Below are 25,973 nucleotides of genomic sequence, written 5' to 3'. Positions count from 1 at the left end.
GCCCAGCGTCTGACAGCTGGCTTGACGGAACTCTTAGCCCGCCAGCTTTTACCATACTAGCTGGTGGAGTCTGAGGCCTTCAAAAAATTTGTCGCTATTGGGACACCATAGTGGAAGGTACCCGGACGAATTTTTCTTTCAAATAAGGCAATCCCGAACCTCTACTCAGTGATTGAAAAGGAAGTCATGGCATCTCTGGCATACAGTGTTGGGGCAAGGGTACATCTGACCCCTGATGCCTGGTCTGCAAAGCACGGTCAAGGCAGGTATATCACCTACACTGCGCATTGGGTCAACCTGCTGACGGCTGTCAAGCATGGAATGTGTGGCTCTGCAGCGGAGTTGGTGACACCGCCACGACTTGCAGGCAGGCCTACTGCCACCTCCTCTACTTCTCCTCTTCCATAACCTCCTCGGCTGAGTCCTCTTCTGCTGCGGCGTCTGGCTGCACATCAACTGAATCCCCTCAGCTCCCCAGGGGCTATTCCACATCGCGGATACAGCAGCGGCTGCAACAATACCAAATTTTTTAGGCATGTGTACATGCCTAATTTTTCTGGTCTCTAGTGCTGCACTGTGGCTGCAAAAACAAAACAAAAAAAGGCACATACATGTGTCAATTCCCCTTCGTGATCGGTACCTTGTTGTGGTGAAGGGGCTTGCGTATCACAATGAAGAGATCATCACCTCTATGAGTGTGTTGGCAATGTGCCACACCCCAGATAAGGCCGTTGCTTCATTATGATCAGACTAAAAGCGATCGGCTGGATAATTTTTCATAGAAAAAACATTATTTTTCTTTTCTTTTTTAAGTTGTATGGGTTTTTAATACATAAAATAAACTATTAAGAGACTTTATTATGATTTTTTTATTAGAAATAATGCAGACAATTAAAAAAATCCCCATCAATTCCAATACAGAGCTCAGAACAAAATTATTTCAGGATGTCGTTAATTCGACAATTATTAATCAATTCGACACACGTCCCCGGATAGGGGACGTAACAGGGATTAAACTGATGAGAATAGTACTACAGAAAATACCACTCATGTCGGGTGTGACAGTAAATTGCATGGCGCAGACGCAGTGACCGTGGCGTGGTTTCAAACAAAGGGAAAGGAGCCAGCATTTTTTTAACCATCTCCCCGTTCGAAAAATCTATTTAATAAATGGACCCCAGATTGGGGATGTTACGTAACAGGGATTAAACTGATGAGATTAGTACTACAGAAAATACCACTCATATCGGGTGTGACAGTAAATTGCACGGCGCAGACACAGTGACCGTGGCGTGGATTCAAACAAAGGGGAGGGAGCCAGCGTTTTTTTAACCATCTCCCCATTCGAAAAATCTATTCAATTCACCTTTCGGGGACCCTTGGTGTTGTACGTGGCTGGGTGGAGGAAGAAACCTTCAATGACATCAACGGGACATGGCTAGCTTGGTATCCAACCTTGTGCAAATGGACTGTTTGCGGTGCATTAAAAGGGGAGTTTGGTCTGTCAATGTCTGTGACGCGGGCGTAACCCTTACACTACCTGATCGATACAACATCATACCTGATCATTTACACACTGGATGTTTTAAACCACATTGTTCAAAAAAAAATTAGGATTGTTAGGTGATTTATGCCCTTTATTGATTAAAATCCAACTCTGCGTCAACTACGTAATTTTCCATGGGAGTTTTGCCATGGATCCCCCTCCGGCATGCCACAGTCCAGGTGTTAGTCCCCTTGAAACAACTTTTCCATCACTACTGTGGCTAGAAAGAGTCCCTGTGGGTTTTAAAATTCGCCTGCCTATTGAAGTCAATAGCGGTTCGCCCGGTTCGCCCGTTCGCGAACATTTGCAGAAATTTTATGTTCGCGACATCTCTAATAGGAGATAGTGAAACCGTCAGGTCCAGGACTGGGTCCGGAGCGGATAGTGGCCAGGACCTTCAGGACTTCGGGCCGGAAATGGGAGCTAGTAATTGGGAGGACTGTTCTGAGGATATAGAGGGGAGTTGAAGGGAGGAAAGGAACTTATTCGAGGCATCCGTGATAGAACAGGGAGAGGAGCCAGGAGGGGCTGGGAGATTATAAATGTCTTCGTAAAAAGCGCAAAATGCTTTGGCTATATCAGAGTTAGATTTATGATGACCTGTAGCGTCTTTGATTGCCGGTATGAAAGAGTCAGAATATTTTTGTTTAGTTAGTGCCACCATGAGTTTGTTCCCTCTGTCACCGCGAGCGTAAGATTTAAAACGCGCGCGTAGGAGCAGTTTAGCCGAGGTAACCCCTGCGGTGTTGCTACTGAAAAACTCCCATAGAGAGGAAGCTATTTTCTCGGAGGAAACCTGATCCTGAATGAGGGTTTCATTGAGACGCCAGTTCCATTCTCTTGTAGGGAGAGTGAACAGCGAGACCGTCAAAAAGACAGGGGCATGGTCTGACAGTGTAATTTTACCTATTCGAGTATGTACAATCTGTTTAACATGTTCAGAAGAAAGGAAGACATAGTCTAATCTATGGTGTGAGGACTTGGCATGGGAGTAGAACGAATAGTCACGACCTGTAGGATTCAGGGTACGACAGGTGTCAATGATACCCAATTTACACAAAGCGGCTTTTAGGTGCCTAAGACGGACATGAGTGATGGCCGATCTCCCTGAGTAGGAGTGGATCTAGGGTCACAATAAAATCTCCCCCAAGAATTACCATACCATGTTTGAATGCAGCGAGCGCAGAGAGGGTCTGAACCAGCCATGCAACTTGTCCCCTGTTGGGCGCGTATATATTGGCCAATGTAACCGGTGTGTCTGCTCTAGAATACGAATATTACGTCTGCGGCTGCGATTTTCCTGGTCTTCGATTTGCAAAAGGGCATCGTTGATAAGCTCTTTATGAGGGCAAAGTGTCGAGCAGGTTTCCTCACCGAAGCGAATAATCGAGTCCTGCGAATTTTCCAGCACAGCGACTCTCTGGCCGATGGAGCGAAGATCGGTCTTTATTTAAGCAAGGTCTTGCCTCAGAGGCGGAATCCAGTATCTCGCGAAGAATCGCTTTGGAGAGAGTCGCTCCACGCTTGCTATTTTTATATTCGGAAGCATCCGATATACTTCCCGCTTCCGAAAATTTGTCTGCATCAGAATGCAGAGAGGGAGCCGGCACCATCTTAGGTGTCTCCGTAGCGAGGCCCTTGGAAGAATTCCTCAGGAATTGCTCCATATCAGGCTGCTTGGAACGGCTTACAGGTGGGTCAGCAGGTTCCCTGGGGCGATCTCTCCCCATTTTGCCCATTTTGTGCGACTTAAAGGTGCTGTAAAAGGGGAATTGTGCCAGCTAGGATGAGGAGCTCAGAAACAGGCAGCCATGCAGCTCAGCGGCCAAGCTCCGCCCCCTAGAAACTGCTTTACTTCTTGTTTCTGGGGTACTGACAATGCCTCACAAATTTTTACAGGAGAAATTGGTGGTGACACCTCTTTACTCATGGTCTGTGCGGCCACCAATGACTCCCGGTCTTTTCATGGCTTGATCAGATTTACGTGGTAAATCTAATAGGGTCTTCTCCTTCCTGGTTGGTGCACCTTATTGTTCACCTCACCCACTTTTTCCACAACCTCGTAGGGACCCTGCCACTTTGCCAGAAACACACTTTCTATAGTGGGAACTAGAATCAGGACCCTGTCCCCAGGATTAAAGTCCCTTTCCTTGGCAGACCTGTTATAAATTCTGCTTTGAGCCTCCTGAGCTCTTTACAGATGTTCTTTAACAATGGGCATCACTCTCGCTATCCTGTCTTGCATGTCAGCCACATGTTCAATGACGCTCTTATAGGCAGTAGCCTCAGCCTCCCAGGTTTCTTTAGCTACATCGAGTAAACCCCTTGGGTGACGGCCATGTAGTAACTCAAATATTGAGAACCCTGTAGAAACCTGAGGCACCTCCCTAATAGAGAACATAAGGGATGGTAGGAGGCAGTCCCAGACCCGACCATCCTTTTCTACTACTTTTTTTAACATCTGTTTCCGGGTCTTGTTAAACCTCTCGACCAATCCATCTGTCTGTGGGTAATACACCGAGGTACGTATCTGGGTGATTTTGAACAAATTGCACAACTCTTTCATGACCTTTGACATAAAGGGGGTACCCTGGTCTGTGAGAATTTCTTTAGGGATCCCCGTGCGGGAGAACATAAAAAATTATTCCCAGGCAATATTTTTGGACGCCATGTTTCGTAAGGGTACCACTTCCGGGTATCATGTAGCATAGTCCAACACAACCAAGAAATACTGGTGTCCCCTAGCTGACTTAACAATGGGACCCACCAAGTCCATGGCAATTCTTTCAAAAGTTACCTCAATGATGGGAAGAGGCACCAGGGGACTCCGGAAATGTGAGGTTGAGGCACTTATCTGGCAGGTTGGGCAGGACTCGCAGTATATTTCCACTTCCTTGTATACTCCAGGCCAGAAAAGGCTTTGTAGTACCCTCTCCTGTGTTTTGTTAACACCCAAATGAACCCCAAGTACGTGGTTATGTGCGAGATCTAGTACCATACGTCTATAGGGTTTTGGCACCAGAAGCTGCTCCACAATTTCATTGTTGCATTTATTAACTCGATGCAGCAGGTTTCCATTCATGGCAAAATGCGGAAATTTTTGGTCTGCTTCTGGTACCTGTGGTACACCATCTATCACAGTAACATTTCCGTGAGAACTCATGAGAGTGGAGTCTCTCAACTGCTCTGTACCAAAGTTACCCCCGAGACACCCCTAAGTCCAACACATTTTCCCCAGTTGGGGAAGCTTCATCTTCACCAGCTAACACCTGTAATGGAAAAGTCTCATTATCAGGTACGTCACATAACCCATTTTCATCAGACATTTCAGTTAACATGACATCTTCATTTTGCACCTTATCGGCACCATTGTCTTCAATGGTCTCTTCCATTAAACCATTGGATTCAATGGGCCACTCATAGCAATGATTATTTAAAGGAGAAGGCACAGATTCTGCAGGAGTGTTTCTCCTCTCCCACAACTTCCAAAACAAGGGGAAGTCCTGGCCCAATATCATATCATGCATAAGTCTTTTGACGACCCCAACTTCATAGGATACAGTCTCAGCTGGTGTCTCAACCTTAACACAAGCCACCGGGTAGGATTTTGCATCCCCATGGATGCACAACACATTTACTCTTTTGTCCGGCACATAATTCCCAGCCACGAAGCTGGCATGTACTAAGGTGACCAGACTACTGGAGTCCAACAGAGCCCTGACGGAGCAGTCATTTATCACCAGGGTACACATCTGCGGCTCAGTCTCTAGTCCTGGGGAGGCCACATACACTGGCACCGCATACAGTGACTGTCTCCGGCTCCCGTCACACTCCATGGGCTCTGAGGTCAGAGGGCAATAGGCAGCAATGTGTCCCCACTCACGGCACCTCCAGCACTGGGGCACCCCGGTCTCCTAGGCGAGAAGACCTCTCCTGGGTCCGAACTTCCCAGGAGACTCAGTCTTATGCCCACGCCCAACCTCTAGAGCCTTATTCCCTCTTGCACCCTTCCACACATCCCCAACAGCCGGAACTCTCTTACCCACAGAGGACACGGGTCGGGCACTCCAGAGAGGCGTTGGTGCGGTAGGGACATCACGGAGGTAGTCCTCAGTCGACAGGAACCTTTCCACCAGCTTTACGAGCTGATCCATAGTTTTGGGGTCTCCATGTCCGACCCACTGTTGCAGCTCCGCCGGGAGGCCTCTGAAGTAGTGATACACCATTACTTTCTCCACAACTGGTCTAATGTAGCAGTCTCAGGTTCCAGCCACTCCCTGAAGTGTATGGTAGCCGTCATGGCACTTAACAGGTAGAATTTAGTGTTAGGAACCCGTCTAACAGAGATCGCCTTGACGTGCGGCAGACGGGCTCAAATAATTTTGTACAAAACGATTTTCCAAGTATCTCTCACTTATAGTGTAGCACTTGTAATTATTATGCAATTTTGTACTCTATATTGCAGTGAGTTGTCGCATTGCATGTTTTGTCTTTTAATGTTGTTCCCTGCCATAGCAATGTGCTCCTGTGGTTTGGTATGTGCTGACTGACCCCCTTTTTTGTCTTTCTTTGCAGTTTGTACTGGAGGTGTGGCTGCCTCCTCAGTCATGCACTCCTGACCACCTTGTCTGACCTATAGGCTGATATTAATTAGTGTGAGTATATAGTCAGGCCTGCTCCCCCACACTCACTGAAGCCATTTGGCACCAGGAGTGAGATAGTTTGTGGACTCTCACTGCAGTCTTTGGTGGCCATTTGGTGCCGGGGGTGTTGTGGAGTGGGCCTGCATGCATGTTGGTACCTGCACTCAATGGATACAGTGGAGGCCATTTTGGCACCCAAAAGGACAGTTATTGAAGCAGACCCAGCATGCATGTGGAACCTACACTCCCTGAAGTGTATGGTAGCCATCATGGCACTTAACAGGTAGAATTTAGTGTTAGGAACCCGTCTAACAGAGATCGCCTTGATGTGCGGCAGACGGGCTCAAATAGTTTTGTACAAAACGATTTGCCAAGTATCTCTCACTTATAGTGTAGCACTTGTAATTATTATGCAATTTTGTACTCTATTTTGCAGTGAGTTGTCGCATTGCATGTTTTGTCTTTCAAGATGGAGGAGGTCAAACATCTGAGATCGGGCAGGCTTGTTCATGGTGTAGCTCCACGTGTGGACCCTCCGGGCACGAACCGCCGGTGTAACGCTCAAACGAGCCAGGATCTCCATTTTTAATTTGACATAGTCCCGGACATCCTGCTCCCTGAGGTCATAGTAGGCCTTTTGTGGTTCGCCCTTGGAAGAATTCCTCAGGAATTGCTCCATATCAGGCTGCTTGGAACTGCTCACAGGTGGGTCAGCAGGTTCCCTGGGGCGATCTCTCCCCATTTTGCCCATTTTGTGCGACTTAAAGGTGCTGTAAAAGGGGATTTGTGCCAGCTAGGGTGAGGAGCTCAGAAACAGGCAGCCATGCAGCTCAGCGGCCAAACTCCACCCCCTAGAAACTGCTTTACTTCTTGTTTCTGGGGTACTGACAATGCCTCACAAAGTTTTACAGGAGAAATTGGTGGTGACACCTCCTTACTCATGGTCTGTGCGGCCACCAATGACTCCCGCTCTTTCCATGGCTTGATCAGATTTACGTGGTAAATCTCATAGGGTCTTCTCCTTCCTGGTTGGTGCACCTTATAGTTCACCTCACCCACTTTTTCCACAACCTCGTAGGGACCCTGCTACTTTGCCAAAAACATACTTTCTACAGTGGAAACTAGAATCAGGACCCTGTCCCCAGGATTGAAGTCCCTTACCTTGGCAGACCTGTTATAAATTCTGCTTTGAGCCTCCTGAGCTCTTTACAGATGTTCTTTAACAATGGGCATGACTCTCGTTATCCTGTCTTGCATGTCAGCCACATGTTCAATGACGCTCTTATAGGCAGTAGCCTCAGCCTCCCAGGTTTCTTTAGCTACATCGAGTAAACCCCTTGGGTGATGGCCATATAGTAACTCAAATGGTGAGAACCCTGTAGAAACCTGAGGCACCTCCCTAATAGAGAACATAAGGTATGGTAGGAGGCAGTCCCAGACCCGACCATCCTTTTCTACCATATTTTTTAACATCTGTTTCAGGGTCTTGTTAAACCTCTCGACCAATCCATCTGTCTGTGGGTGATACACCGAGGTACGTATCTGGGTGATTTTGAACAAATTGCACAACTCTTTCATGACCTTTGACATAAAGGGGGTACCCTGGTCTGTGAGAATTTCTGTAGGGATCCCCGTGCAGGAGAACATAAAAAATTATTCCCGGGCAATATTTTTGGACGCCATGTTTCGTAAGGGTACCAATTCCGGGTATCGTGTGGCATAGTCCAACACAACCAAGAAATACTGGTGTCCCCTAGCTGACTTAACAATGGGACCCACCAAGTCCATGGCAATTCTTTCAAAAGGTACCTCAATGATGGGAAGACTCCGGAAATGTGAGGTTGGGGCACTTATCTGGCAGGTTGGGCAGGACTCGCAGTATATTTCCACTTCCTTGTATACTCCAGGCCAGAAAAAGCTTTGTAGTACCCTCTCCTGTGTTTTATGTGCCATACGTCTATAGGGTTTTGGCACCAGAAGCTGCTCCACAATTTCATTGTTGCATTTATTAACTCGATGCAGCAGGTTTCCATTCATGGCAAAATGCGGAAATTTTTGGTCTGATTCTGGTACCTGTGGTACACCATCTATCACAGTAACATTTCCGTGAACGCTCATGAGAGTGGGGTCTCTCAATTGCTCTGTACCAAAGTTACCCCCGAGACACCCCTAAGTCCAACACATTTTCCCCAGTTGGGGAAGCTTCATCATCACCAGCTAACACCTGCAATGGAAAAGTGGCATTATCAGGAACGTCACATAACCCATTTTCATCAGACATTTCAGTTAACATGATATCTTCATTTTGCACCTTATCGGCACCATTGTCTTCAATAAGTCTTTTGACGACCCCAACTTCATAGGATACAGTCCCAGCTGGTGTCTCAACCTTAACACAAGCCACCGGGTAGGATTTTGCATCCCCATGGATGCACAACACATTTACTCTTTTGTCCGGCACATAATTCCCAGCCACGAAGCTGGCATGTACTAAGGTGACCAGACTACTGGAGTCCAACAGAGCCCTGACGGAGCAGTCATTTATCACCAGGGTACACATCTGCGGCTCAGTCTCTAGTACTGGGGAGGCCACATACACTGGCACCGTCTTATGCCCACGCCCAACCTCTAGAGCCTTATTCCCTCTTGCACCCTTCCACACATCCCCAACAGCCGGAACTCTCTTACCCACAGAGGAGACGGGTCGGGCACTCCAGAGAGGCGTTGGTGCGGTAGGGACATCACGGAGGTAGTCCTCAGTCGACAGGAACCTTTCCACCAGCTTTACGAGCTGATCCGCAGTTTTGGGGTCTCCATGTAAGACCCACTGTTGCAGCTCCGCCGGGAGGGCTCTGAAGTAGTGATACACCATGACTTTCTCCACAATCTGGTCTGATGTAGCAGTCTTAGGTTCCAGCCACTTCCGTACAAGATGGAGGAGGTCAAACATCTGAGATCGGGCAGGCTGCTTGTTTATGGTGTAGCTACACGTGTGGACCCTCCGGGCACGTACCGCCGGTGTAACGCTCAAACGAGCCAGGATCTCCATTTTTTATTTGACATCCTTCTCCCGGACATCCTGCTCCCTTAGGTCATAGTAGGCCTTTTGTGGTTCGCCGTACAAAAAGGGCGCAAGGACCTCTGCCCACTCTGTTACTGGCAGCCTTTCTCTTTCCGCCACCCTCTCAAATACGGTCAGGTAGGCCTCGATATCATCAAGTGTCAGTTTTTGTAAAGCCCGCTGCACAGCCCTCCTCACATTTAAAGTCTCTGGGGGGGCTTACCTCCACACGCGGGGTTGGAGCTACAACAGTCTCTCTCAATACAGCAATCTGCTCCACCAGTAAACGATTGGTTTCCTGCTGCCGGGCCTGGGCCTCCTCGTGTCTCTGTTTCTTTCCTCCAGTTTGGCCAGTAAAAACATCTTTATCATTTCCTCCATGGTATTCGGTGAACTTTGCAAAGCTGCAGCAGCTTTCACCCAGGACATTAAATCATCAACTGTCACGCCGTTGCCCTTAGCAACCTGCTATTGCCTTTTCAGCAGGTACGCCTGCCCGCTTTCGACACCAATTGTAAGCGGTTACACTCTCAGGTAGGGCGGCGATGACAGATTTTCTTGCAGACCACAGGGTTAAAGTCCAAATGTTGCTTTATTTATCACACTCTGGCAATACAGGCACCCCAGTTATAATTCACTGGGTAAGCTGAAGGGTCAGCACCACAAAACATAAACCAAAATAAACTCCTGCCCGTCTGGACTCTGGCTAATACAGTGAAGTTCCTAACTCACCTAAAGAACACAGTTCACACAGAGAACTCAGCTTCGCTAGCCAGCAGGGCAGCCAGCTTCCCAGACTTTCTCCAGGCATTACTCTCCCTAGACTGACAGCCTGGACTGTGCTTTATTTTCCCTTGACGATCCCAGCTGACTTCAGCTGGGGATCCCTCAGGCTAGGGGAAAACCTGTCCCGGAATGCGGTGGACTGGGGAGGTCCCTCTATCAATCCTACCTTCTCCCAGTCCAATAAAATCCAGCCCATAAACTTAACAAAACTGTGTCAGCAACCTACACATTGCTGAGACCATTTTATCCTTCTGGATTTTATTTACCTTACCCAGTTGAGGAAGCTGAGTGGGATATACACCCCTTCCAGCACTTTTACCATATACTTTTCTGTTCACCTTACCACTATATATATATATATATATATATATATATATATACAGTACAGACCAAAAGTTTGGACACACCTTCTCATTCAAAGAGTTTTCTTTATTTTCATGACTTTTGCTTTAATTACTGCTTTGCACACTCTTGGCATTCTCTTGATGAGCTTCAAGACGTAGTCACCTGAAATGGTCTTCCAACAGTCTTGAAGGAGTTCCCAGAGATGCTTAGCACTTGTTGGCCCTTTTGCCTTCACTCTGCGGTCCAGCTCACCCCAAACCATCTCGATTGGGTTCAGGTCCGGTGACTGTGAAGGCCAGGTCATCTGGCACAGCACCCCATCACTCTCCTTCATGGTCAAATAGCTCTTATACAGCCTGGAGGTGTGTTTGGGGTCATTGTCCTGTTGAAAAATAAATGATGGTCCAACTAAACGCAAACCGGATGGAATAGCATGCCTCTGCAAGATGCTGTGGTAGCCATGTTGGTTCAGTATGCAATTAATTTTGAATAAATCCCCAACAGTGTCACCAGCAAAGCACCCCCATGCCATCACACCTCCTCCTCCATGCTTCACGGTGGGAACCAGGCATGTAGAGTGCATCCGTTCACCTTTTCTGCGTCGCACAAAGACACAGTGGTTGGAACCAAAGATCTCAAATTTGGACTCATCAGACCAAAGCACAGATTTCCACTGGTCTAATGTCCATTCCTTGTGTTCTTTAGCCCAAACAAGTCTCTTCTGCTTGTTGCTTGTCCTTAGCAGTGGTTTCCTAGCAGATATTCTACCATGAAGGCCTGATTCACACAGTCTCCTCTTAACAGTTGTTCTAGAGATGTGTCTGCTGCTAGAACTCTGTGTGGCATTGACCTGGTCTCTAATGCATGGGGTAGGCATAAGGCCATCCTTCATATAAGATAGGACCAGGGGCTATCCATAGTATTTAGTATATTGGGCAGACTAGATGGGCCAAATGGTTCCTATCTGCCGACACATTCTATGTTTCTAATCTGAGCTGCTATTACCTGCGATTTCTGAGGCTGGTGACTCGGATGAACTTATTCTCCGCAGCAGTGGTGACTCTTGGTCTTCCTTTCCTGGGGCGGTCCACATGTGAGCCAGTTTCTTTGTAGCGCTTGATGTTTTTTTGTGACTGCACTTAGGGACACTTTCAAAGTTTTCCCAATTTTTCGGACTGACTGACCTTCATTTCTTCAAGTAATGATGGCCACTCGTTTTTCTTTACTTTTGTCTTGCTGCTTTTGTCTTGCCATAATACAAATTCTAACAGTCTATTCAGTAGGACTATCAGCTGTGTATCCACCTGACTTCTCCACAACGCAACTGATGATCCCAACCCCATTTATAAGGCAAGAAATCCCACTTATTAAACCTGACAGGGAACACCTGTGAAGTGAAAACCATTTCAGGTGACTACCCTTTTGAAGCTCATCAAGAGAATGCCAAGAGTGTGCAAAGCAGCAATCAAAGCAAAAGGTGGCTACTTTGAAGAACCTAGAATATGACATATTTTCACTTTTTTGTTATGTATATAATTCCACATGTGTTAATTCATAGTTTGGATGCCTTCAGTGTGAATCTACAATTTTCATAGTCATGAAAATAAAGAAAACTCTTTGAATGAGAAGGTGTGTCCAAACTTTTGGTCTGTACATGCGAATCTTCGTTTGTCATATACATCTTGTGGTGCCCATGTCAATTATTATACATTGGAGAGACCTCATGGGATTTTAAAAGTAGAATTAACCAACATCGTTACACCATCCGCAAAAAACGGATGGATCTTCCAGTCCCCAAACACTTTACTGATGTGGGCCACAAAGAGAGGGACCTCAAATGCATGTTGGTGGATCATATCCCCACTCCACGGAGAGGTGGAGATAGACATGCTCTACTCAAGAGATGTGAGATGAGATGGATTGCCAAACTCAATACAGTAAAACCTCAGGGATTAAATGTGGACTATAGACCCTGGTTATTGTCTTAGATGTTTGTGCCTCGGATTCTGTTCTCCTGCTTCTATCAGGAATAATATGTGGTTGTGCCCCCTGTTCATTGAACAGGGTGATTTTATATCTTATATATTGTTTTTCATCCTTAGGACTAAGGGTGAACATCTTGCGTGGTTGCAGTAGGGGGAAGGATGGAAGGCCTCTTCATTGGACCATCATGAGACTTACCATTATAACATTTCTATATAGATTTTTATATTTCTGTTCTTACGATTAAATTTTGAGTATGAAGGCTCACAAGACATTGTGTTGATATCGCATAATACATTAATATACTTTGTATGTAGTGTAATCTAAAATTGAATACATAGCATGATTGATTTACTTATGTCCCCCGTTGCATTGCCCGTGCGTTTTTTGATCCGCATACATGCATGTGATAACAAGAGTGGAGCTGTGTGCGAACGGGGGTGTTTGATCGACACATTCGCGTGTCTAGATTCACTACATGATTGGCCTCCTTTTGAACAATTGTCTTTGGTGAGATGGGTGGGATTTCTTTTGGACATGGACAAGTGAGTCCCCGTAATCTAGAGGATGTTCCCGGGTCTGCTATGTTTAGGTTTCCAGGAATGGTAACCAACTGACAGGGGGAATTACTCAGTTTGTGACCTGATGATGACAACATTGGCCACTAACACTGAAGTCCTCGATAAGACTAGGGGTTCTCTAAACAACTACTATACTGTACTCAATACTGAATGAGAGAAGTGGCGGTATTCCCGCCCCTCTCTATACTATTATGATATTCCCATCTACATCTCCCTTTATGACGTTTGTCTCACATATGTGGCCCTTCATGTGGATCGATACATTGTGGAATGGGGTCGATCCCCCCCTAATCGCGCTGCTCATTGGCTCTGTGATTCCCATGACTGTGTGCGAGATCTTTATTTCTGACACGGACTGATGCAACGGAGGTATAAATTGTATGTGCAAAAATTGTATGTTCCACAGATACATACTTGGATGTATATATGGATATAATCTGTATATTGATGGCTATATGCGATTACTGCTACACACTTACTGCTAATGTTATCAGCTACACACGAACTTGTACTATTAACATACACTGTGATTCCGATCTGACTCATTCCGATCATGTGACATGTCCAGGCACATGACCGTAGGCTGATCACATGCTGAAAGGTCCTTGGACATGCGCACTTTAAGGAATGACTAAGATATGTGATCACGTGATGGAGAGCCCCAGGAAGGTCCTTGTGACATGCGCAATGGTATGCCTGAGACGCCGACATCCACGAGCATTGACCCCCGCTGCTTACCTCTGCAATTTTGTCCATCCATTTTCGAAGGTACACCTGCACACTTTAATTATTTGGATGATACACACCTGAATTGATTTTTATTGTTATCAATGAATGTCTCTGTATATTATATACTGAATGAATTGGGGACATTTTTCATGTCACATTATTGCACGTATAGTTTTTTGATATGATATAACTGTGTTATTATATTTTTTATATTGTTCATTTTATAGTTTATGTACACTAACTGTAATGATTGTAATTGGCACATTAATTGTTCAATTATGGGTCTGTGCTTAAATATGCACAGTGCACAACCTACCATGTCACTGCTTGAGGAAAATCCCATTGAGAGGATTGAAACGTCGCACGCTGGGTGAATAAAGTATTTTTATTTTTCTACTACGTGGATGTGCTGCGGAATTTCTTTATTTTATAATTTGGAGGTGGATCGCCGACTCAGCCGCTGGCACTCCCATTACAGAATACGGATAGTGGTGCTGCCCACATTGCTTTTTATATATATATATATATATATATATATAAGATAAAAAAGAGGACTGCACTCCAAATTGTGATGAAAATCCAAGCTGTTTTTTTTTTATAATTGTATGTTTATTATGGTATATAAAACATAAAACGTGAATACACTCTTATAATGTCATAGTGCACAGAAGTTCCAAGGAGCACATCACATACATATTGGATGAGCATATGTAACATTTGATAATATTCAATGACAGAGCAATAAAGACCAGACAAAAATAAAGCGTTGAATTAATCCAACTGAGATTATGTCCATCTCTAACTAGTCTAAGAAGCAGAAAAAGAAAAAAAAGAAAAACTGCTGTGCAAAATATCAGAAACAGAAAACCAACAAACAGGACAAGCGACATGAACAAAGACAGAGAGGGAAGGGAGGGGGGACCAAACCCTTCATCCAGATTCCTCAAGGTTGCCTAGTAGCCCAATAAGTGTCCCATATGTCCCATACAGCGTTGAAGAGTGCCTTTTTGTCCTGATACATAGCAGTGGAATACTCCATAGTGCAGACCTCCATTACCCTGGCATACAAATCAGAGACCCGTGGTGGGTCGGGGCTTTTCCACGATCGGGAAACTAGACAACGATCTGCTGTTAGAATCAGTAGCAGCAGTTTAAGTGCGGGTTTTTTTACTTGTTTGGGGACCACATTAAGCAGGAAGGACATGGGTTCCGGTCGGATTTCGGTTCCAATAATGTCGGTCAGAAGAGCGCCAACCTCAGACCAGTAAGGGCCTATCTTGGGACAATCCCAGAAAATGTGAGGTAGTGTCCCTCTATGTAAGCCACATCTCCAACAATCACCCGGGACCACTGGATTCATTCTATGGAGGAGGTCAGGAGTGTGATACCAGTACATTAAGATCTTATACTGGTTCTCCTGATGGAGTACTGACAGATGATTTCGCTGCCCTCCTCCATATAAGGTGCCAGAGCGAGTCCGGTAAGACCCTTCCCAAGTACTCCTCCCACTTCACCATGTAGGAATGCCTTTGGGCTCGGTCGGGGAAGGGAGTCAGCAATATAGAGTAAATCTCAGAAATCAAACCTTTCGCTTGAACCCCTTCCCTGCATATGCGCTCAAAGGAGGTCGGAAGGGAAACCGTAACCCCCAAAAAGATGGACTGGGCAAAGTGCCTAATCTGAACATAGAAAAAATTCGAGGAAGGTAGGAGATCATACTTGGCCTGCAAGGTAGTGAACGGTAGGAGGACCCTAGTGAAGGGGTCCACAATATCAGCATATCGAAACACCCCCCATTGAAACCACGGTCTCGTTGTGGACGTGATAAGACTAGCAGGAAGCATAGGGTGATATAGGAAGGAGGTCATGGCGGAATGAGTGGACTCAAGAGGGAATTTACTACTGCACTGCCGCCAGATACGTCTAGTACACGCCATGGGCCCTAAGAGATCCTTGTCTGGCTGAGTCCTGTCAGGCCTAGCCCAAAGCATGGAGTTAGGGTGTACAGGAGCTAGCCAGAGTCTTTCTACCTGCATCCAGACAGAGTAAGGGTGCAAGGAAGCCCAGGCCGTAACGGGGCGTAGCTGGGCTACCCAGTAATATTTAGTTAGGTCTGGAACCCCCAGACCGCCCTGAAGCTTACTAGATAGAAGAACCGACCTCGGGATTCTGTGCCGCCCTCCCGCCCATATGAATCTGAGGAGGTGGGATTGAATGGATCTCAGGTCTTTAAGAGGGACTTTAATCGGTAAGGTCTCAAAAAGGTACAAAAGCTTAGGTAGAATCGTCATCTTAGTCGCAGCAATACGCCCCAAAAAAGAGAGTGGGAGAGGGTGCCACCTATCTAAAAGACCCCTAATCTCCGTGTACATGCGTGGGAAATTAGCCTTGTAAAGCTCGCCATATCGGGGAGTGAGTTCAACCCCCAAATATCTCAGTGAATCCGTCTTCCAATGGAAAGGAAAGTTCACTTTGAGAGAGCTCAGGGCCGCCTGAGAAAGATTGAGAGGAAGGGCCTCAGTTTTATGAGTATTGACCTTATACCCCGAAAGGCGACCAAATTCCTGTAATATGGAGTGGAGATTCGGTAAGGAAATGTGAAGCCTGGTAAGAGTAAGGAGAATGTCGTCAGCATATAGCGATAGCTTAAACTCCCTATCCTTGACCATAACACCCCTAATATCCGGAAAAGCCCTGATCTTGGCCGCCAGGGGTTCGATACACATAGCAAAAAGTAGAGGAGATAGGGGGCAACCCTGCCTCGTCCCATTAGTAATGTTTATGGGTGAGGATTGAGCATGAGGAAGTCTGATCGTCGCTGTGGGGGAGGAGTACAGGCTATGGATGGCATTAACAAACGGGCCAGAAAGGCCGTATGCCTGGAGGGTAGCAAAGAGAAACGGCCAACCCAAACGGTCAAAAGCCTTTTCTGCATCCAAACTAAGAAGTAAAGCCTCCTCCCCCGAGCGAGATACGACATCTATCAGGTCAATGTTTCTTCGTGTGTTGTCGGCCCCCTGACGGCCTGGGACAAATCCCACCTGATCCTTATGAATCAAGGAGGGGAGAAAGGCGTTTAGTCGGGTAGCCAGGATTTTGGTGAAAATCTTAAGGTCAGAGTTAAGTAGAGCAATGGGCCTATAGTTAGGACATTCGTGCGGATCCTTCCCAGGCTTCGGGATCATCGTGAGATAGGAGTGAGACATTGGGGCAGGAACAGCGTTGCCCCCTAAAAAATGATTAAATAGGGCAACTAAGTGAGGAGTTAGCTCAACCTTAAAGGTCTTATAATATTTGTATGAAAAGCCGTCAGGCCCTGGGGATTTACCCTCAGGTAGATGTTCCACTACCTCCTCAATCTCTTCCGATACGATCGGACTATTAAGGGCAGCAAGGTCCGGAGCTAATAGGGTAGGAAGATGACAGGACGCCAAATAAGACCGGAGCATATTATCTCTCAGTCCTTCATCCGTGGGAAGGTCGGAGGGTAAATTATACAGGGAAGAATAATAGGCTGTAAACCTCTCCGCAATCACCCTGGGATCATAGTGGATTGTCCCATCAGACCCCCTAATAACATTCAGCTCCACTTGGGAGCTATGGTTCCTAAGTTGTCTGGCCAGCAGAGTGTGGGGTTTGTTTCCCCAGGCATAATAGCGCTGTCGAGTGTAGAGTAGCAACTTACTGACGCGGCCTAAAGCTAGGGTTTTCAATTGGGTCCTAGCATCTACAATTTGTCTCAGTGTGCAGCGTGAGGGGTGAGCAGCCATCTTACCTTCTAGTGACTGAAGGCGGGACTTAAGGGTATTAACTAGGGTAGTCGAGTCCTTCTTTAATTTTGAGCTTATTGCGATGCAATGGCCCCTCATGACCGCCTTATGCGCCTCCCACAAAGGGCGGATATCTCCCACCGATCCCTCATTAAGTTCAAAATACGTCCTCAGGTGTTCACGTAGTTCCTCCCTAGTAATAGGTTGTTTCAGGAGGGAGTCATTCAGTCTCCAGTGGCAATAGCGTACATGACCTGACCCATTACTAATGTCAACTAGTACAGGGGCATGATCTGACCAGGTGATTTGGCCCATGTCTGCTCCTTCTAACAATCTGAGGGTTGAAATGGTCCCAAACAGATAATCAATACGGGTGTGTGAACCATGCGGGGCCGAGTATTAGGAGAAGGACCTATCCGTGGGATAAGTGAGACGCCAGAGGTCATACAGGGAGTATTTCCGTACCAGCTAAACGTTGCTGTGTCGAGTGTATTGGACTACCTGGGAGGGCCAGATGATCCATCGATTCAGAGAACACTGCGTTAAAATCCCCACCTAATAGGACCAAGGGCTCCGGGGAGTCCATACTTCCATCGAACACTTTGCGGAAAATTCCGCCAAGAAAGCGAATCTGGGATGTGTTTGGTGCATAAACATTACACAAGGTAATAGGTCTATCCGCCAAACGGCCCCGTAATATAATGTAACGACCATGTGGATCCAATATTCAATCCTGAGGGGGACACTGTGCAGACACCAAGATGGCAACACCTGCCCTCCGATGGCTATGAGTGGCCGAGTAAACAGTAGGATAAAGGTGAGAAGCAAACCGGAAGGAGGAGCCGCCATCAAAGTGTGTTTCTTGTAAGAACACAATGTCTGCCTTAAGGGATTTCAATTCCAAAAGCAAGAGCTTCCTCTTGGCGTTGGAGTTTAGCCCCTTGACATTAAAAGTTATGCAACTCATCGCGCGGAAAGGAATTGGTACACAATGTATGTAGGATACAGCTCACCAAGAGGGTCCATATATATCAGGAGATTCACACTAGTCGGACAACGGGACAGAGGCAGAGTTGAAGTACACGCTCACCGCAGGCAAGGGAGTTCAGGTACCTACAACAAGAGAGAGAACACAAGGGGGAGGGGGAAGAGACAGGACAGGACAGCACAAAGACAGACAAACAGATAGCAATAAACCGCTTTTCCCAGGGAGATAATCCCTGCTAGGGCAACAAAAAAGCCCTTTCGAGGAAGTAAGTGTCAGAGACCAACAGGCGAAGGCTAACCGGAACGTTGACTACAAACTATTTGAGAGAAACTAAAACAAGGTACTACTAGGTGGAGCCTTCTAAGAGCCTGCACCATAATGTAGCAAAAAGAATGCAATGACTGGCTAAACAGAGGGAATAAGTGATCAAAGATGGAGGCCCCTCTACTCAGAGGGTAGAAGGGGTTAAGGACCAGTTCTGGACAACCAATCCCCCTTAGTCCTCAATGATCAAGCAGATGGACGATGTCCTGACAACGGAGGAGATCGTGGGAAGAAGACACACTTGGACCAGGTCTTCTTTTCCTGGTTACAGGGGACCAAATGCGGGGCGGTGGAAGCGCCGGAGACTCAAACTCCCAGTCCGACATGTCAGGAATAGTGTTGATCACGAATATTCGAATTTCGAATTTTTATCGCGAATATAGGTACTTCGAAAACTCACGAATATTTCGAATATAGTTATATATATTCGTAATTTCGAATATTCAATTTTTTTCCAGATTTTTTTTTTCCGATTTTCTTTTTTTTTTTTTTATCAGTACACATGATCCCTTACTGCTTCTAGCTTGTGGGCCAATAAGAAGGCTGCAATATACTTGACTTTAGGAGTAGTGATGAGCGGCAGGGGTCATATTCGAAAATGCCCGATTTTTTTTTTCTTGAAAAAATCTGCAAGGTAATGATTGTGTAATATGCGAATTTTCGTAATTCGAATTTTCGGATTCGAATTTTATTGCGAATTTTTCAACTTTTAGACAAAGAAGATTATAGCACTATATTAGCTAAATTGCTCTATATTTTTTTTTTTTTTTCGAATATTCGCTATATTGCTATATATTCTTGTTTTAGAATATTACAAATATTCGAAAAAACTAAGTTATAGCAATATAGCAAATATTCGTAATATATAGCAATATAGCGAATATTCAAAAAAAACAAATATAGAGCAATTTAGCTAATATCTTCTTTGTCTAAAAGTTGAAAAATTCGCAATAAAATTAGAATCCGAAAATTCGAATTACGAAAATTCGCATATTACACAGTCATTACCTTGCCGATTTTTTCAAGAAAATCTGGCATTTTCGAATATGACCCCTGCTGCTGTCTAATAGTTGTAATTTTTTTCTCATCTGAAGTTCAGATTGGAAAAAAATTACAACTATAAAAAAAAAGATTATAGCACTATATTAGCTAAATTGCTCTATATTCGTTTTTTTGAATATTCGCTATATTGCTATATATTACGAATATTCAAAAAAACTGTTATAGCAATATAGCGAATATTAAAAAAATCGAATATAGAGCAATTTAGCTAATATAGTGCTATAATCTTCTTTGTCTAATAGTTGTAAATTGAAAAATTCGCAATAAAAATTTGAATCAGAAAATTCACATATTACACAATAATTACCTTGCCGATTTTTTAAAGAAAAAAATTGCGAATTTTCGAATATTCGACGAATATTCTAAAAAATATTCGCGAAATATCGCGAATTCGAATATGACCCCTGCCGCTCATCACTAGTCAGGAATAGGTATTCCAATTGCCTCGCAGAAGGGTCGAAGATCCGAGTAGGAACAGAGAGTCTCTGTTCTTCCCTGATGACGGACCGTCAGAGCGAAAGGGAATCCCCAATGATATGCAATCTGGCGGTCCCTGAGTAACATGAGGAGAGGCTGGAGGTGTCTCCGCTTCTGAAGTGTGAACCAGGATAAGTCCGGAAACAATTGAACCGGAGCGCCATCAAAATCAAAGTTGTGTAGAACTCTCGCCTTCGCCATAATGGATTCTTTGAGGGCAAAATCATGGACACAACAAATAACGTCCCTAGGACGCGCCGCAGATCCCTTAGGCTTGAGTGCTCTGTGAGCTCTGTCCAGCTTGATCTTATGTGATGATGGTTGCCCTAGGATCATATTAAAGATGGCTTCCAGTGTAGCAAAGAGATCCTTGTCCCCGGTGGCCTCAGGAAGACCCTGAACACGGATATTATTCCGACGCCCTCGGTTATCTAAGTCCTCTAAATGGCGCCCCATACCCCTGAGCACTGCCGTTTGAGCAGAAATTGATTCATGAAGCGTGGAAATATACTGCCTAGTATCATCGTGGGCATCGGGGAGGGATAGGGGTCTTCTTTGATGCCATCTTCTTCCCCATAGGATCACAAAACTGTATGTAGCTAGCCAGAAAGTTGCGGTGCAGGCGAGAGCAGCTCCTTCAAGCAGCCATCACCGTCGGCAACCGGACACGCTCCCCAAGAAGGCTGCTCCTTCTAATGGGTAAACAGTGATCTTGTGCAACCCTCTTCCACTCAGGAAAGGGTACTATAAAAAAAAAATGAAGGCTGTGTCTTTAAGAAGATGCAGCAGTGCTGCTATGGTGCAATTCTCACAAGGCCTGCTGTGGTCATCAGACACTTGTATCCTTGCAGATTATCAGCAGGCTGGAGGCTCTCCCTAGGGATCACTCACTCCCTATGGGTCCGATGGTCTGCAGAGTCTCCACACACCTACAGGAGGATACTGAAGAGGGAGAGCGGCACCTCCAAGATGAAGCCCCTGCCGAGCCGACGACCGTCTTCTGAGCCGGTGAGTGAGGAGAAGCAGGGGGAGAAAGCTGACCTTATGAAGCCCGGTCTCCACTTATTCCCTTCCAGGTTCTGCAAAAGTCCGAGAGTGGATCCTAGGGCCTCCGGAACGGAGCGCCTGCACTCTGGCCGCACTGCAGCCGAAAATCAAGGCCGGGGATCCGCCTGGACAGCTAGGCCGCAGCTTTATCTCAGACCTCCGAGATCGTAGGAGGATCCCACCTGGATCAAACAGTGCCGGGAGGTGAGTGGGACACAGTAATGGGGAAACTGGGGCACTGTGGCGACAGGAAAGTGGTGGATTAGAAAGGATAAAGTCCCAACCGCAGGAGCTGTGGAAGATCGCGTCCTCACTATCTGGCTGCAGGCCACGCCCCCCCCCCCCCCAAGCTGTTTTATTCACCCATAGTATGGCAAATCTTGCGACGTTTCAGCTCATACGAGCCTTTCTCAAGCATGGAGATAGTGAAAGTGAACACATATAAAGCATTTGCAAAGCGTGTCCCACCCATCAGGGTGTGGTTACAATTAGTTTAAATTACAGACACATGGTACAAATATAAAGTGCATATTTCCAAAGTGACAAGCGTCATACGCTCCTTAATAGTAGGATACAATCCCCTTTATATAGAACAAGACATATATAAAACTTGATTCCCATTAGAATAATAGTGACAAAATATTGGATAAGGATCATAGAAATGAAAACAAGGAAAGCCACGGAGCACACATATACCGTCACGTTCCATGAGCGTCTTGATCTCCTCACAGTGCGCATGCCCAGAATGACATCATCGCGTGAGTCACAATTTGACGATCGTGCGCATGCGTTCTGTAAGGTTTTTACTTATCAACGCCATTTCACTTAAGGGAGAATTGCCCTATAGATCCGTTCACATTCATCACATAGATGATAGCTAGACATATTTACTCAAAGCAGTGACTGTAAAACGGAACACATCAAAAAGTATATAGCGAGCCGCAGTAGGGATCTCCTACAAGTACCAGTATCAGGACCGGGATCCCCACCTCTCAGAAGGGACCATGGGGCCATATATGTCGGAGGGGGACATCTCCATGAACCCCGCCGACAACCGCAGCCCATTTGCTGGCAAAAAAAGCAGTCATAGAGGGGTTATCCCTCACCATTACAGTAACATCATCGCACTAGAGATTGATTACATATCTGGAATAGCGCATAGAAGAGAGGACGTTAAAATCGGTACTTGGCTGCATCGCTTCCAACAGGTTTAAAGTTCAGGGATCCACATCCAACACTGTGAAGATTAAAACATTCTAAAAAGGCAAAAGGAATAGATACGTTAGGTTCCGAGTTTACATTCTATTGCATTTGTAATTACGCATAATTCTTTCACAAATCTCCCGCACTATTACATGTGTAGGAGAAAAACATCACATACATGCAAGGGAAGCAGGAGCGTGCAACAGATCAGGAGGCCCCTACCTAAACTCAGCATTTAAACCTCTAGGGTGCAAGCTATCCAAATCATATATCCATCGCAACTCTCTTTTTTTCAGAATTGCGAAACGGTCTCCGCCTCTTCTGGGAAGCGCAACATGATCCACAATCCAGCATCTTAGATCCCGCTCAGCGTGCCCAAGGGATCCAAAATGTCTGGAAACTGGTAGATCAACGCGTTTTTTTATTATTGAATTCCTATGGTTATTCAATCTCAGTTTTAATTCTGTAGACGTTTCACCAATATATATCAAGTTGCAAGGGCATGCCAACACATAAATTACATAAGAAGATGAGCAATTCAAGTGAAATTTGATGGAATATTCCTTATGTGTGGATAAGGATGTATAAAGGACCTGGATTTGCATATATAGCGGCAATTGACGCAATTGAGACAAGGATAACATCCAAGTCCCGAGTGCGACAATGTTCGCTGTATGCTGATTTTCTTGGGGCCAACATCCGCTTTAACTAGATGATCTTTGATGTTTTTACTTTTACGATATGATAGAAGGGGAGGAGACTTAAATTCTGGTACATCTTTAATAGACCTACCCAAAATGCTCCAATTATCCTTGAGGATACGTCCCATCTCCACACTGCACTCCACACAGCCGGCTGGAAAATCATATATTCAGGACACAGGGCATTTTCTGCAACAACTGAGAGCGGTGGATACTGCTGGCTTGCAGACTGTCACTCTCGTGTCCTTTGACGTAGTATCTTTGTACACGTCAATAGGACACGAGAAGGGCATTTCTGCTGTCAACAAATATTTGGATGATTCGTCTATAATACAACATTCAAAGCACTTTATTAATATCTAGTTGAGACTGATTTTGGAAAATAATTATTTTCTGTTTCAAGATACTTTTTTAGTCAAAAACGTGGCGTTGCGATGGGGTCCAATGTGGCCCCAACGTACGCAAATATCTACATGCGGCACATGGAGGAGGACTTCATCTATGTATCCCACCACTTTCAGCATGCTGTTGGGTGGTGGCGGTACATAGATGATGTCTTCCTCCTGTGGTCAGGCACAGAACCACAATTGGCTGAGTTCCATACATATTTGAATAGCATTGACTCTGAGCTTCAATACACTGTGTCTTATTCCAAGACACAACTGTCCTTTTTGGATACTAATGTTAGATTGGTCGATGGTTCAATTAACACAGGCCTTTATGTCAAGTCAACTGACAGGAATACAATTCTGAGGTATGAAAGTAATCACCCCCGTAGCCTAGTCAAACACCTTCCGCACTCACAATTCCTACGCGCAAAACGCATTGTATCGGATCAGACCGAGCTAGCGAGTACATTGGAAACGATGGCAGGTAAATTTAGGGAGCGGGGATATCCTCATGGATTACTAGATGCCCAAAAAAACGGGATCTTGTGTAATAATACAAAAAAGACATCAACTGCTTCTAAAAGGATCCGGAGAATACCTTTCATGTCCACATACTCTGAGTGCAGTGTGGAGATGGGACGTATCCTCAAGGATAATTGGAGCATTTTGGGTAGGTCTATTAAAGATGTACCAGAATTTAAGTCTCCTCCCCTTCTATCATGACTAATGTCATATAATACACTCTTATATGACATTATAAGAGTGTATTTCACCTGACTAAAAGGTACATATCTGACTAACAAAGTCTATATCCTGTATCATCAGTCTATACTCTGTATCATTTGTCTAACTAAGTCCAATCCTTGCACGATTTGATTAATAAAGTCCAAACTGTGCACCTTTGGACTAACTATTTTCAAGTTGAACATCTGGACTTTTTTTAGGAATACATTTTTGCCTTTGCGAAACGGTACTCCAAGAATCCAGAGGGGGCTCATTCCACTCAACTATCTGGACCTCCCTCTTCTCTATAGCTAATAAAGGGACTTTCCATGCGGTTTAAGGGAGATACATAACGTGATCTACACTCTTCCTTTTAGCTACATTGTCAATTTATGTTTCCCTTTTTAGGTATATAATTACCATATTTTAGAATAATGTCTGTACTAGCTATCACTATGGGCACGAACCATTAAAGCCACTGTGTGACCCATCATTTGGATCCATTTAGAGTTATCTAGTGTTTTATGTCATTTTATTTGTATTTTATTCTTAATATTATTTTTATTGTCACATTTCCTACGGATTATATGTATTTAATAAACAGTTACTGTTCCATATCGTACACATAGACGTGAGTGCCAGTCTTATTTACATTTTATATATATATAAGAATTATATTTCCATCTGCTTAGTTTTATGTTAAATATCTATCAATTGAAGAACGAAGTCATCTGAATCAGAAGGCAGGCAATCTTTATTTCCTGCCGACAGTGAGACAAATAACACACGATACAATGTTGTCAAGCTCTGCTAAGCAGCTGTCTGATTATACTAGGAGTCCAGGCTTTATATAGGGTTCCTTATGTAAGCAATAAAGAAATAAGCTATATAATAATTGCTATAACTAGACAGGTTAGTCGATACTTTGAATAGAACATATAACAGGATGTTTCTATAAAATATGACAGGATGATTAGGCAGGATGTTCTATAAACTGTTGACCCAGATGCAGGACGTGGAGTGGGTGAGCTCCAGTGCCTGTCCCTGTATTATTGCCTGCGCTCCGATCCTGAAGACAACGAGGGGCCCCGAAAGTTACCTGGGGGATCCCACAAAGCGGCGGTTAATGGTCCATGGACCGATATATTTGCTGAGGAGTGGCAAAAGACAAATTATGAGCGGGACAAGACAGACCGCTACTGCCGCGCCGGGTAAGATGGCGGATTCCCGCCCTGAATCCCCGGTTGACAGCCAAGGGGCTACAGAGGTGGCGGACACCAGTGGTAAGCTGACTGGGAATTTAAGTAACATAGACTACAAGTCTTTGGCTATTGAAGTAGCCAAGTATCTGGCCCCAGACATCATAGAGACTCTTGCTAAGACCCTCACATAGTCCCTGCATGAGCTGCATAGCACAGTGGCGAGACATGAAGCAAGCATAGAAGAACTGGAGAAAAGGGTTTCTGCAATGGAAGACGATGTAACCAGATTTAACACACGATGCCCAGGATCTTTTTATGCAAAACATTGTGCTGAAAGATCGCCTAGAGGAGGGATCAGCAACCTTCGGCACTCCAGCTGTTGTGAAACTACAACTCCCAGCATGCTGCTTTCA

General features: G+C 45.2%; 1 protein-coding gene across 1 annotated transcript in view; it reads right to left on the bottom strand.

Annotated features, from left to right (window-relative positions):
* LOC122940391 overlaps positions 1 to 25,973 on the bottom strand; it is a 1,778,572-nt gene that overhangs the window by 1,609,971 nt on the left and 142,628 nt on the right. The window contains exon 4 of the mRNA XM_044297042.1: positions 7,565 to 7,575. Coding sequence (XP_044152977.1) covers positions 7,565 to 7,575 — 11 coding nt within the window. The remainder of the gene's footprint in view (positions 1 to 7,564; positions 7,576 to 25,973) is intronic.

This window comes from Bufo gargarizans, chromosome 6 (assembly GCF_014858855.1).
Source record: "Bufo gargarizans isolate SCDJY-AF-19 chromosome 6, ASM1485885v1, whole genome shotgun sequence".
Lineage (NCBI taxonomy): Eukaryota > Metazoa > Chordata > Amphibia > Anura > Bufonidae > Bufo > Bufo gargarizans.
This window is presented reverse-complemented; position numbering and strand designations above follow the sequence as displayed.